This window comes from Lethenteron reissneri, chromosome 41 (genome assembly GCF_015708825.2).
Source record: "Lethenteron reissneri isolate LAM-NWPU_2019-01 chromosome 41, ASM1570882v1, whole genome shotgun sequence".
NCBI classification, from domain to species: domain Eukaryota; kingdom Metazoa; phylum Chordata; class Hyperoartia; order Petromyzontiformes; family Petromyzontidae; genus Lethenteron; species Lethenteron reissneri.
Window position 1 is genome coordinate 7,233,731 of NC_083819.1, and position 13,959 is coordinate 7,247,689.

Sequence of the window (13,959 nt, forward strand, 5' to 3'; positions counted from 1 at the left end):
GGGGTAGGGGGAAGGGGTGGGGCTTGTTAGGGGGGAGGGGTGGGGCTTGTTAGGGGGAAGGGGTGGGGCTTGTTAGGGGGTAGGGGGAAGGGGTGGGGCTTGTTAGGGGGAAGGGGTGGGCTTGTTAGGGGGGAAGGGGGAAGAGGTGGGCTTGTTAGGGGGGGAAGGGGGAGGGGGAAGGGGTGGGCTTGTTAGGGGGTAGGGGGAAGGGGTGGGGCTTGTTAGGGGGAAGGGGTGGGCTTGTTAGGGGGGGAAGGGGGAAGGGGGAGGGGGAAGGGGTGGGGCTTGTTAGGGGGAAGGGGTGGGCTTGTTAGGGGGGGAAGGGGGAAGGGGGAAGGGGGAGGGAGAAGGGGTGGGCTTGTTAGGGGGAAGGGGTGGGCTTGTTAGGGGGGGAAGGGGGAAGGGGGAAGGGGGAGGGGGAAGGGGTGGGCTTGTTAGGGGGAAGGGGTGGGCTTGTTAGGGGGGGAAGGGGGAAGGGGGAGGGGGAAGGGGTGGGCTTGTTAGGGGGGAAGAGGAGGGGGAAGGGGGAGGGGGAAGGGGGAGGGGCGCCGCTCCTCTCCTCCGGCTGAACCAGAAGCAGAAGGAGCGGACGTGAGAGGCGATTTCCTCGGAGCTCAGCCGCCCGGCAACCGGGAGCCGAAGGTAGCGCTGGCGGGCGCGTCGTGGCCGGTGCCTCACGCAGTGGCCGGTGTTGGTCTCCCGCCCCCCTAACAACCTCCACCTCCCCCCGCGGGCTCGTGGGCTGTGTGGGCGCCGTGATGCACAATAGAGCCCGAGCCCCGGAAGGTTGAGGGAGCAGAGGAGTCCGGGGTCGGTGATGATGGTGATGTTTAGTTTGGTGGTGATGGTGATGATGATGTGTGGGGGGGGGGGGTGTTTAGTTTGGTGATGATGATGTGTGGGGGGGGGGGTGTTTAGTTTGGTGATGATGATGTGTGTGTGTGGGGAGGTGATGATGTTTAGTTTGGTGATGGTGATGATGATGTGTGTGTGGGGGGGGGGGGGTGATGGTGTGTGTGTGGGGTGATGATGTTTAGTTTGGTTATGGTGAAGATGATGATGATGTGTGGGGTGATGTTTAGTTTGGTGATGGTGATGATGATGTGTGTGTGTTTGGGGAGGTGATGATGTTTAGTTTGGTTATGGTGAAGATGATGATGATGTGTGGGGTGATGATGTTTAGTTTGGTGATGGTGATGATGATGTGTGTGTGTTTGGGGAGGTGATGATGTTTAGTTTGGTGATGGTGATGATGATGTGTGTGTGTGGGGGGGGGGGGTGATGTGTGTGTGTGGGGTGATGTTTAGTTTGGTTATGGTGATGATGGTGATGATGGTGTGTGGGGTGATGATGTTTAGTTTGGTGATGGTGATGATGATGTGTGGGGTGATGATGTTTAGTTTGGTGATGGTGAACGCTGCTGTGTGCGGACAAAGTGGCGCGTTTGGTGTTCGAGCGGTTCGGGCTTTTGATGGTCGCTTGTGAGCGGACGTGGCGGGTGTCGTTGGGGGGGTCCGTGATGTTGGAGGAGCGATCGCTCCGTGGATGTGGACGTGCTTGTTGGTGTAGGACTGTAGGTGGTGGATGTCGGGACGTGCTTGTTGGTGTAGGACTGTAGGTGGTGGATGTCGGGACGTGCTTGTTGGTGTAGGACTGTAGGTGGTGGATGTCGGGACGTGCTTGTTGGTGTAGGACTGTAGGTGGTGGATGTCGGGACGTGCTTGTTGGTGTAGGACTGTAGGTGGTGGATGTCGGGACGTGCTTGTTGGTGTAGGACTGTAGGTGGTGGATGTCGGGACGTGCTTGTTGGTGTAGGCGGTGGATGTCCGGCTTGGGTGATGCTTCTCAGAGGTGTGGTGGGCGTTGTTGCTTTTTTATTTCCCCGTGGCTTCGTGTGTTGATGTGGCCACGGATTCGTGGCTGACGCGACCACTTGTTGGTGTATCCGATGCTCCCCTGGGATGCCCCCACATTGACGTGGCTTTGTTGACGGTGTGCCATTGTTGGTCTGTACGTGTTGGTGGTGGTGTAGGTGTGACTGGCCCGCGTGTGCGTCAGTGTTGTCCTTGTTGCCGTGTCCGTGTGACCGTGTTGGTGTGTGGCTGAGCATCATTGAGGAGTGTGCATCTGAACGCCACGATTATTGCTGTTTGCCATCCGCGCTGGAGGGGAACTCCGGGGTTTGCAAGCGGACATGAACGAGATCCCCAGTGAGACGGCTTGGGCAGGGCTTAGTCCAGCAGTGGATTACGCTATATTCGTGGCTGCTGATGATGAGTGAGAGAGCGCGAACTTTGCTCGCGGCGTGACCGCGCAGGTCATGGTCTCCTCGGTAGATGATGGGGCACGCCAGGCACGGGGGTGGTGCTGGAGGGGGTGCAAGGCAAGCAACGGTGGCCGAAGGCAGGGCAGGTTGGCAGGGGCGGCTCTCCTCTTCATTGTTCAGCCCAGGGATGGGTTTCCCGGGCTTCAACAAGGCGCGCGCGTTGACGTGCCCGCGTTGCTGTGATTGCAGCGTTAATAATAAATAACATCACGGCCAACGGCATCGTTATTTGCTATGACCGTGGCTGCTGTTGGTTGTTGTTATAATGATTATTATTTAAAGGGAGCTTTGCGAGTGTCCGTGCATCGCTGCCGGACCTTGCATAACCCCCACAGGGTGCGCGTGGGTCACCGCCCACGGGAGCGAACCCACGTGGAGCGAGCGGGGAGTGGGATGAAGTGACAAGGAGGGAATAAGAAGGCGTTTAGCATCGACCGGGCACTTCAGAGCCGCCGCTCGGCCGCATGAAAAATTCACAACGGCATGGGGTGGGCAGCCAGTGGTGGAGAGGATTTATGTGACCTTAAGGAGATTAGCTCCAGCTCCTGGCTTAGGGGACCATTGTTTTCGCCGCCCACATTGAATGCCTCTGGCAGATGAGGGGGTTATGAAGGGAGGCGCTGATAAGAAATTTGTGATGACGCACATCGTGCATCCTAGAGGCGATGTATTGGATGATGGGATGACGAGCTGCTCTCCACCTGCTTTCCCTCTTGTGCGACAGCAGCAGCAGCAACAGTAGCAGCGGCATTGCCTGGGAGTTCCTCCCAACGGTGGGGGCGGCAGATACTCGGAGCGACAGTGCGCGGGGCTGACGGCCCCACACTCCTGCTGCAGCCATGAACGACGACGACATGAGGAATGAGCTCCAGTCCATCCAGATGAAGGCCAACGAGGTCACGGATGAGGTGAGCGGCGTGCAACCTCATTGGGCCGAGAGGGCTGGTGCAGGATTGCTTCTGAAAGCCTAATGTGTCCGTCCCCCCCCCCCCCCCCCCGATCTCCTTGGAGAGAGAGCCTAATGGATTAAAAATTAATTTTATGTCAAACTATAAATAGACAGATTTTTTTCCTTTCTGACGAATGCACAAAAATTGATGCTGGAAAAACGATTAGGCAGAGATATGATCGATCGACCCATTTAACGTCGAAAAAGCAGCTTCAAACAAAGATTTTAGCTAACCCTTGTTTCAGTTTAGAAAAAGATCCATTGCACGCTGAGTGTATTTTTGTGAAAGCATTGTTGGAGAAAAATTTACCAAATATGTGCATCTGACTTTGGCACTCTGGAACTGGCTATATTGTACCACTGAAAAGATGTATACTGGCACGTGTGGGATTTATGTCAAGTGCAATTGATGTGAGTGGGTGGTGCACATGCTAGCGACTTTGCAGCATGTGCGGTCTGTTTTAATGGGTGACACGCGCAGTCGTTAGCGAGTTTGCAGCACGTCTCTAATTGCATTCAATCTCAACCCCACAGTCACTGGAGAGCACCCGTCGGATGATTCGGTTGGCGGAGGAGGTAAGGCTTTCCACCGTTTTACACGTTCTTCACTGCGGTTTGTGCTTGGCTCGTAAGTGGTTAACGTTAACGACTTCCTCAACAAGCCCTTGAGCTTGAGTTTATGCCGTTGCACCGATAAAATGATTATGACGGCTCGCTGCCATTGGGCGCATGCTTTATTTTTATCTGGCGTCTCGGCGTGCATGTTAATTTTTAGTGAGGTGCAGCGGCCACGTTCGGTTGGGCGCTTCTCCCAGCTGAACGCGGCCGGCCGGGCGTGCACCAGCATTGCAGTGCCGCGACACCATGGCCACCGAGTGGCTACTTGAGCCGCGGAGCAAACCGTGCTGCAGCTGCACGGGCGACGTGGCTCGCGAGTCGGCCGCCGCCTCGGAGCTAATTTCAGCAGCACTCGACACTCGTGTCACCACTCAGACGAGGCGGCCAAGCACTCGATTGAGCGTCGCCACCGCCGCTTTGCTAAAGCAGTCCTCGGATTCTCTTCAACAAACCGGCGCCTTGCCGGTTCAATGCGACACTTGTTCGTGGAGGGTCGTCGATGTGGTTTGCTCAGCGTTCCCTCTGGAGTCTCAGTGGCAACACCCCCCTCCTCAGTTTTAGAGGCAGTCTGTGTGGCCGAAATTAGATGCTGAATTGCGCTTCTCCCATTGGTATCGAGGTGCAATACCGTGGCATTCAGCCGATTGAAGTTAATGTTACGTGATCAGCCACTGACATAGATTGATTTCTGTGATGAACCCACTGACTGTCATAACCAGTATTTTGAAAAAATCAATGATATGCTAACAGTGGTGATCATTCAACATAATCCATTTAGCTTAATTTCAGAGACCTGACAATACTCATCTGCTGATTAGTTAGTTCAGGGAGAGAAGCTGTCTAAGGTAGAGCTTCCTGGCATTCGCCTCCCATTGCTAATGAAGCTCTGACTTTGTCCTTCAATGCCACCGTCTCATGCCCTCTGACCCCTCTCCTTCTCCGTGACGTGCGCGTACGCAGAGCAAAGATGCCGGAATTCGCACGCTCGTCATGCTGGATGAGCAAGGGGGTAAGGCACCTAGTGACGGCGTACCTGACCTTGTGTGTCCGTCAAGTGGGGGTTATTGACTGTACTTCACTAAGCTAGTCAGTGCAGATTGGTGAAGAGGTTGGCATAGATGTGGAAGCATAAAAGAACACAACAATGGATTTTGCAGTACTCCCCTCTGTTGCCCAGCACGAAGTCTCACAGCAGCCAATGACACAATGGGTTTGTGCGTGATTGTTCATCCAAGCACTGTCCAGACTGCGGGTGCATTTGAAATGATTTGGTCTGTAGCACCGTGAGCCACAATAGTTATGTAACAAAGCTAATTATTTACATAAGATAGCCTCACTGAGTCTTGGGATTCTCTTTCAGGAGAGCCCTGCATTGAGATGTGTGGCCAATTCCATTCATGATTGTTTGGTTTCACGTGGGAAAAGAGCAGAGAACCCCGAGAAATCTATCAATGATCTGTTTACCTTTTCTACACTTTGCATTCCTATATTGTTTTTGTATTGTTTGTTGTTGTAACGTTCTGACCTGCCCCTACTGGACATCTGTGGAAAAGAGCTTTGTAGCTTATCGGGTTCCACCAGTATAAATACATATTCTGATTCTGATCTCGCAATACCATGCGTACAGCAATTTGGTTGGTCCTGGTGGTCACCCATCCTGCTCTGCTTCTGACATAATAATGAGATCAGGCATGCGGTTTAGTCACAAGCAATAATAGAAATGTAACAAAAAGTGAAAAGAGAGCCAGGCATCGCAGTAGAGGTGGGATTAACGATGGAGCTGTCGCCTGGTTGGCTGCTTTGGGTCATGCCAGGAGAAGGTCGTTGTCTGATTGGATAGTGCGCTGTGCCCCTTAACAGTTTGCACCTCCTTCAATTACCCAGCACGGACTTATATATTTTGTTGTCGGTTTTCCCTTGGTGCTTGCAGCTTGTGTTCATTTGCTTCCTCTCATTTGGCACTTGTGTTTAAAAGAAAAAAAACTTATTTCGCAGTGAGTCTAGTCGTCATTAGTCCCGCTCTTTACGGGGCTGAGAGCAGCAGCCCCTTCTCAGTGCCAGTGCCTCCGGTCCTTCGCACCGCAAAGCCTCTGCTTGAAACCACGGCTGTCGTTTCTTGCATTTGCGTGGGTGAGCCTACAAGGTCGTTCGTCTTTCTATCTCTCCGACCATGCTGGAATATTCGCCTCATGCCCTGGTCGTGCGTGAACGTAGCGGCTCCGTGTGCGCCGTGGCTGCAACTCTCTCTCTCGGCTCCTCCCAAACACAGAGCAACTGGACCGAGTTGAGGAGGGGCTGGACCAGATAAACCAGGACATGAGGGAGGCCGAGAAGAACCTCACTGACCTATCCAAGTGCTGCGGCCTCTGCGTGTGCCCCTGCAAGAAGTACGCACACACCACCGCCCCACATCCCGTGCCTACCACTTGTCGTATTCTCCACTTTCCTATTTAAAGCGAACGCGGTTCTTCCTCGTGCCCCACGTGCTATTAACCAGCTTGTCGTTTGCCGTGCTGTGTAATCGGTGGTGCTTACTACTGGACTCGCTTCCCAGCTTTGTTGTGTTTTTCTTTCTTTTCACCTCTTTCTTTTTCTTCTCCTCCCTACCCCTCCCCCACCCCACTCTGTCCTCTTCGCTGTCTCCTTCCGCTGGCTTCACTTTCGCAAGTGATGATGGTAAAGGCTCCCTGCTTTTGTCAGAGCCTTCGCCTCGAGGGCGATGATGAGCAGGCGGGACGCCCCCAGTGCTGTGGCCTTTTGTGTCTGTCTGTCTGACAAGTAGGTGCTGTTTGCATGCATGCATGCACCCCCCCTCCCCTCACCCCGCCCCCCTCGTCCCACCGAGAGCCGCTGCTGCTCTTACCCGCGTGCGCGTTCACGCGCTTTACCGTGCCTTGCAAAAAACTACCCAACGCATGCTCGGCAACAGCGCAATGGTAGCCATTCGCTGTCCAACGTTCAGCGATTACCATGCATGCAACAACCCCCCCCCCTCCCACCTAACTGTTAAATGATAATCATCATTTGGAATTAAGCAACTCCCGTGGATTTATAGACATTTTTTTTATAAAAATGCATTACTGCCACGGACCAAATGAAAAATGATCGTTACAGACGAGTATGCAAGCGTCCGTGCTTTGACATAACCCTTCATTTTACAGCCTGCGGCTCTGTGCGGCGTGGTAGTGGTGTTGCCAACTCGGAAATGTTGTCGCTATACATTTTGTAGAAGTGACAAATCAACCGATTTTCTGGGACAAAGAAATGTCCCAGTTTTAGGAGCAATTCAAGGAATGCATTCAGGATCCGGTGCCAGTTAACTGTATTTCAGCATTCGGTAAATTGTCTAGTGAGATTTTTTATGCCTTTTTAGAAGATCTACCAAGCAACACGTGGCGACTTTTTAAAGGTTTGCTTGTCGACTTTCCACTTTAAGGAGTTGGCAATACTGCGTGTCGAGGTATGCGGTCCGCAAGAGCACCCCCTTCACCACCCCCCCACCCCCCACCCCGAGGCCCACGGGCAGTTGTGGGCCCCTGTGCCGGCGTGACTGGGTGCGGCGTTAACGCTGGTGGCGGGTGCGTGTGTAAGAATCCGTAACTTTGAGATGGGCGATGCCTACAAGAAGACTTGGAACTCGGGGCAGGACATCGTGGTGTCCTCGCAGCCTGCCCGCGTCATGGACGAGCGAGAACAGATGCAGGTCAGCGGAGGGTTCATCAAGCGGTGAGTGAGCATGCAAGCGCGCCCATCCCACCATGGCCCACGTGCGTGTGTGTGTGTGCGCGGTAGTGTAGCGGTTAACGCTCTGCGCTACGAACTCGGCGGCCCGAGTTCAATTCCCGCTCATGGCCAACACTAGTGACAATTATCTGAACCGGTTCTGAACCTCCCCTCGGTCGAATCGGCCTCATAAGTACCTGGCGCAGTGTGTAAACATCGTCACTAGGGATACAAAGGTGGTCGGGCGTGGTGCTGGCCACCCACCCCCTCGTGTGCCATGCCAGCTTTTATCGGTGCTTGCTAACAGCACTTGCCCCAACAGTACTAAGCCTATACGGGGGAACTTTGTGTCATCAGCCCCTCTGGAGGAAGGTCATGGGAGATGCTACTGGGCAGTTGAAGGCAGGGGGCGGAGAAGCAATGCTCAAACCAATGCAGAGCACGGGGTGGCTAGAACACGGTTAGTTTGCACTGCGGGGAGTGTAGGTTGTGGATCTGCTGGTCATCTCATTTGGTTAACCCATAGCACTTGGGTCTGTCCCATGACCAGCCAGCAAAACCTTTAAAACATCACTTGACCTCAAAGTGCACGTAGCCTGGCATGAGTGCTGGAACATCACTGTCAGTGGTGAATGGCGTCTGTTGTTGTGTGCGTTTTTTTGTATATTAATTTAAAGATGTAATGGATCGTGGTGTGCCGGTTAGCCCACTGTGCTATGAACAGTGACCCGAGTTCGATTCCCAGACATGGCTAACGTCATTGATATCCGAACCAGTTCTCTACCTTATGGGAGTCACCAGGAGTGGTCCTGGCCGCACCAACCTTTCAAGCGATGTGTTGGCCCTAATAAGTGCTTGCACTTATTTATGCAATCGGGAGATTTTTATCGTTTTATATATTTGTGCATTCAAGTGGCTGCATACCTGTGAATGTGTTCGTACCTAAGCATTTGTGTGTGCTCATGCATATACAGTGGGGAGCTGTAGTGTAGCGGTTAGCGCGCTGCGCTACGAACCTGGTGATCCGAGTTCGATTCCCGCTCACAGCCAACACCAGTGACGATTATTTGAACCGGTCCTGGGCGTCCCCTAGGTCGACTCAGCTTCAAATGAGTACCTGATGCTGTGTGTAAACATCGCCACTGGCGATACAAAGGCGGCCGGGCGTGGTGCTGGCCACCCATCCCCTCGTGTGCCGTGTTGGCCTTCATAGGTGCTCGCTAACAGCACTTGCCCCTACATTCTGTTAAGGCTATATGGGAGATCTTTGTCTTTGACAGTATATGTGAGTGCGCGTGTAAGGCTTTGGTTGGGTGTTCGTAAAAGCCTGTTGCACCTGTGGCCTGATAGGAGTGATTTTACGATCTGGGCAATTTAAGCTCCACAGTTGTCAGGTGTACTGCGTTAAACATTGTTTTCTTAGGCCCTTACCACTGCGTTACATTTACACTGCTGAACCCTAACCAGTGTTACGAGCAAGCATGTGGTCACTGACACTGTGGTTGGGGGAGGGGGGTGTTCTTCATTCACAACTGCCAGACGCTGCAACCAGAATGCCTTGTCACACAATTTGTCCCTGCATCTGTCTCTAGCTGTGGCTCAGATGAGCGGCAATGGCTGTGGCCTTGGGGAGGCCGTCTGTAGCCAGGGCAGCATAATGAGAAGGGGGGGTCTACAGTGGGAAGCGGAAGGGGGGGGGCTGTATTGTCCATGCAACACACTCCCCCTCACCTCCCGCGGGTAGAGCTCATACCGAGCTGGTCTTGTTCATCTGTCTCCGCGGCAGCGCCTTTTTGAGCGCGTGACTCACGCATTGCCATGAACTTTACGTTGAGCATGCTCTGGCAGGGTTAATGATTTTATAAATGCCAGCTGACATCCCCGCCCCGGACTCGCGCTGGTAGCAATCAATTTGCTCGGCGCAAGGGGTTCTCGCGGCAGAGCGGTTGGTGGGGAAGGGGGGGGGCTGACTCCAGGGCTTAGAGGGGAGGGCGGCAGCGCATGCTGATATCAGCGGTTGTCCTCATGGACTCCAGACTGGAGGGTTAAACGTTAAAGGTGGAGTTTTTATTTTCGTGAATACGATGTCGTGCCCGGGTGTGCCAGTAACGTACAACGTCACGGATTTCTTCCTATTGTTACTAATTATTAAATGCAACTTTGTGAAGCAAATTAATGGAGAGGCCATAGTGTTTTTATTTTCCACGCACGGTATCTCTGTTGGGCATCTACCCTGTGCCCTACGGCCTGCTCTTTAAAAACCAGCACCCTCCCCTCCCCCTCATTAAAAAAGCAAATCCTTCACATTCTACAAGTGCTGTTGGTATGTGTTGCCTCCTAGCAGAGTAGCATTCCCTTCTGCTCTATCGCCACTGACTACGGGCTGCCGAGAATCATGGTATAACTGACGGCACAGTGGCTCCGAGAGCCTTGGCCTTTTCAACGGTCTTGTGAGTCTCCCAGCTCGCGGTAGATGGATCCCGGTTCGTGGACGGTGCTGGCGTCGCTCACAGCGTGGTGGTGTGCGGTTCTCAGCGTGACGAACGATGCGAGGGAGGATGAGATGGAAGACAACCTGGTGCAGGTGAGCGGCCTCGTGAGCAACCTGCGCCACATGGCCGTGGACATGGGCAATGAGATCGACATGCAGAACAAGCAGATCGACAAGATCAACCAGAAGGTGGGTCTCGCTGCACTGCAGGCACCACATTTCCCACAAACACAAAGCACCACGCCACACAGCACCACAACCACTGCACGACCAAGCACTGCAAAGCGCCCACAACGCCAGAATGACATACTAGCGCCACAACCCCAACGATTAAAGCCGGAGGCTGCAATTATTATTTTTACTACAAATCGATTTTCAGAGCTAATTGTACTGCTTAATGAACATTTGGAAAACAGTTTTGATGCAGTTCTTTGCTTTGAAAGTTTTAGTATGCAGCAAAAAGGTTTAAACGTCAGCACTATCTTGCCGCTTAAGTCAGTTGGGTGGGCAACCGGAGTGCCCGGTTCTCCCTCCCCTGAGTGACATCGCTTCTTCTGTGCCGCAGGCGGAGCTGAACAGGTCCCGTATCGACGATGCGAACCAGCAGGCCAACAAGATGCTCAAGTGATGCGCTCTCCTAGCCCGGCAAAACGACGGCCGCCACCCTCGCCAGCCCGGGAGACCCTCGCACTCTCCACCGCTCATGCCCCGTTCATTTCTCGGCAACATTAGTTGTTTATTTATGCTAATACTTCTTGGTGTGGTGACGTGGAGAGGAACTTGTGATCATCGAATACCTTTATCTGTTTGCCACCCATTTTATCTTGTGTACTTGGAGTTTAATGGTATCGTCAATGGCTTGTGTCAAGTGGCTTAGAACCTCCTCCATATCCAGATGAGTGAGTTTTGCATGTAACTGAACATTCTATGATGTGTTCTTAGGGAGAACACTGCTGCGAGATGCCCATGTCCACGTTCTGCTCCTTTAATTCGGAAGAGGTTGCCGGGAGGAGGCTGGGTTCCAGTGCCTCATGTTGTTTCTCACACCACCGCCTCCACCTCCCCGGATTCAAGCCCCAGGGTGGACGGATGCCGTTCTCCTCTTCAGAGCCTTATCCGTGTCCACGTAGGCCACTGTTCTTGTTCTCACTCAAAACTCCCAAAGCGTTTGCACTTTATTTGGTCGTGTCCAATCAGAGCTTTCAGAGAGGAACCGCATTAATGCGTCCCAGGTGGAGATTAGCGGGAGGTGCAGTGTGGGTTGCGACAGATGCCCTCATGCGTCCCGCTTGCAGGACGCTCACGTTTCAAAATCCACACCTTAATTCTCACCAAAATAGTTTCCTTCATCCGTCCGGCCTTGGTTGCTGAATGACGGTGGTTTCATTTGTGCAGCTATTGACGTCGCTAGTTGTTTGTACGGCGGCCAAAACGAGCGTGTGGGTCCCCGACAGTGGCGCTCTCGGCGGTGCCACCTGCAAATGTCGCCGTGTTTCCAATGGCGAGAAAAATCTCTTCCGCGTTAACCTCTCTTCCGAGTAAACCTCCTCTCACACCGCAATCGCGTTCAGAGTGCCGATTGAGCTCCTCCCCGGGCGTCGGCTCGCCGGGAAGATGCCACTTTTTAGTTTAGCCATCGTCGGCAGGCATTCGTGCAGCTCGATGGAACCTCGGTGGCCGGTGTGGCCCTGCTGGCTTACTGTCGGCATCAGACAAGCCTGTGCCCGTGACACATGAAGTCGCGGAACACATTTTTATGAATAAACTCGAGCTTAAAAAAAACTGTTGAGGTTTTAAGCATGACTGCATATCATCTGATGGAAACAGAGTTTGTGCCTCCCAACACTTCAAGTGCTGTGCTCCAAGCACTGTTGCCAGTATTGTTGTGTATGCGATTCGCATTTTAATTCGGAGCAAGCGGAAAAAAACATTCCTGCATCACGTCGACTGTTCTTGGTGTAACCTTAACGAATAGCCAAAATGCCTGTGCCGGAGAGAGTTATGAGGAATCGAGTTTCCAGGGACGATCTTTACCAAATCTCATCAGGGCCCGAAGCTTACACGCGCGCGCAGGTTAGCCGACAGAGATGCCTTCTCCCGTAGGGGTTTATGTGACATTTTTTTCCGTGTAAACTTGTATAGTTTGTATACATTTTGATTATTTGCGTGATTTGTTCGCTAAGTAACGTTGGAGCGCTCTTCCATGGCTGAACCGGACGATGCTGACCCCCCTCACCCCACGCCGACTTCCTTCTGTGCGTACGGTTTGTTGCACCTATATGATGATTCCACCAAAAATAAACGTCCACTGTTAAGTAATCCCAGGTGTGGCTCTCAGTCGTCTCGATGGAGATCATCGCTTTCAGGGAGGCGCGCTCTGCTAAAGCAAACATTTATAGTCGCGCGCGAGCCCCGCGGAGATTTAACATCGCGCGTCGTGGGACGTGGTGGTGTAGGCGTTCGCGTAACAGAATCGCATTTTCCCTGTGGTTGCCTAAACCAATTCAAGGGAAATGCTTCACTCGAGGTATTATGCAATTGGCCTCTTGAGGAACGGAGTACAGAATATATTCGTCAAATCTGGGGTATTGTGTTCTCCCCATGTTCTGCATGGGTTTTCTCCGGGTTTTCCCGTTTCTTCCCGCAACTACAACATTCGCTTCTTGCGTATGATGGCAATATATTTGAGAGCTAAATGCCAGTGCCTCGGTCTGCTCGCCACGAGAAGGCTTTTAGTGACGAGCAGACCTACAGTGCTTTTACTGTATGGTCCAAAATTAGACAATGGTATTGCCCAAATAGCCCAATGCTGCGGAAATTACATGCAGATTACAGCACTCAACTTGGATGACATTTCGATTGAAAGCTTTCGTGACTGCAGGGATTCATCTTCTTGGTTATTTCGGTCAAGTCACGTAGAAGGGAAGTAATAAAATAATAAAAATAAAACATAAAATAATTCTCACGACGTTTCGGTCAGACTCTATCGACTTGACGGACCTGTTCTCCACCTGAGGACGGCTGCTCGCGTTGTGGCCGAAACGTCGTGAGAATTATTTTATTATGTTTTATTTTTATTTTATTACTTCCCTTCTACGTGACTTTACCGAAATAACCAAGAAGATGGATGACATTAACATTGGGTCCCGACTGCAAAAGCTTGGCAGGACCCTCCTGAAGGAGTCTTGAGACTCGGTGCGGCTTTCCTGGCAGCAAACAAATGTCATGTTAATAAGCATAGTGCTAAAGCTCGATATTGTTCATATATTTTGGGGGGCCCTCAAAATCCGTGGCCGTGTTGCGGCCCAGGGATTGATGCGCACGTGCGAAACGACATCTGTTTTTGATGTTTCTTCCCATTAAATAAATAATCGCCCAGAAATGTCTGTCCGTCCTGCGTGTGACGTCACTCCATGAGGCCCACCTCTCTGTGTGACGTCACACCACATGAGGCCCAACCCCCTAATTAATATTCATGAATGGATGTATTTTTACATCCTTTATATTAAGTTCGCTTGCTTGCTTAGGACCGTGCAAATCTTTCGGTCGTTTTTTAACCCACTTGCCGTGATCCAATCGAGCTGACATTTTCCACACAGACTCGTTGTGCGTGACAATTAATGTCCGTGTAATTTTTTTTCCAAAATTTTACACTTTTTAGGACAAAAATAGATTTAATTACCAATTGCTTAATAGTGCAATGCCAACATCTGACCCATAGGTGGCAGCCATCTCAAGCAAGAGGACGAGAGGACTCTAGCCGCCACGCATATAAAAGATTTATAGTGAAAAACTTTGTTTTTACTGGTTATACTTATTACACGAATGCAGAGGAAGGTCGAGCTGAATTAA

The 13,959-nt window shown here is 52.1% G+C and overlaps 1 protein-coding gene across 2 annotated transcripts; it reads left to right on the forward strand.

Moving 5' to 3' along the window:
• Positions 1-513: 513 nt before the first annotated feature.
• On the forward strand, positions 514-12,426 carry LOC133352807 (synaptosomal-associated protein 25-like). Of its 2 annotated transcripts, none has more exons than XM_061568725.1 (8): positions 514-642; positions 3,054-3,234; positions 3,810-3,851; positions 4,854-4,902; positions 6,163-6,280; positions 7,485-7,619; positions 10,152-10,296; positions 10,673-12,426. In XM_061568725.1, the coding sequence occupies exons 2-8, from the start codon at positions 3,166-3,168 to the stop codon at positions 10,733-10,735; spliced, it is 621 nt and encodes a 206-aa protein (XP_061424709.1). In that variant the 5' UTR covers positions 514-642; positions 3,054-3,165; the 3' UTR covers positions 10,736-12,426. The 2 variants fall into 2 exon arrangements, with proteins under 2 accessions (XP_061424709.1, XP_061424710.1); XM_061568726.1 differs by having other exon boundaries at positions 539-642; positions 3,051-3,234.
• Positions 12,427-13,959: the final 1,533 nt, after the last annotated feature.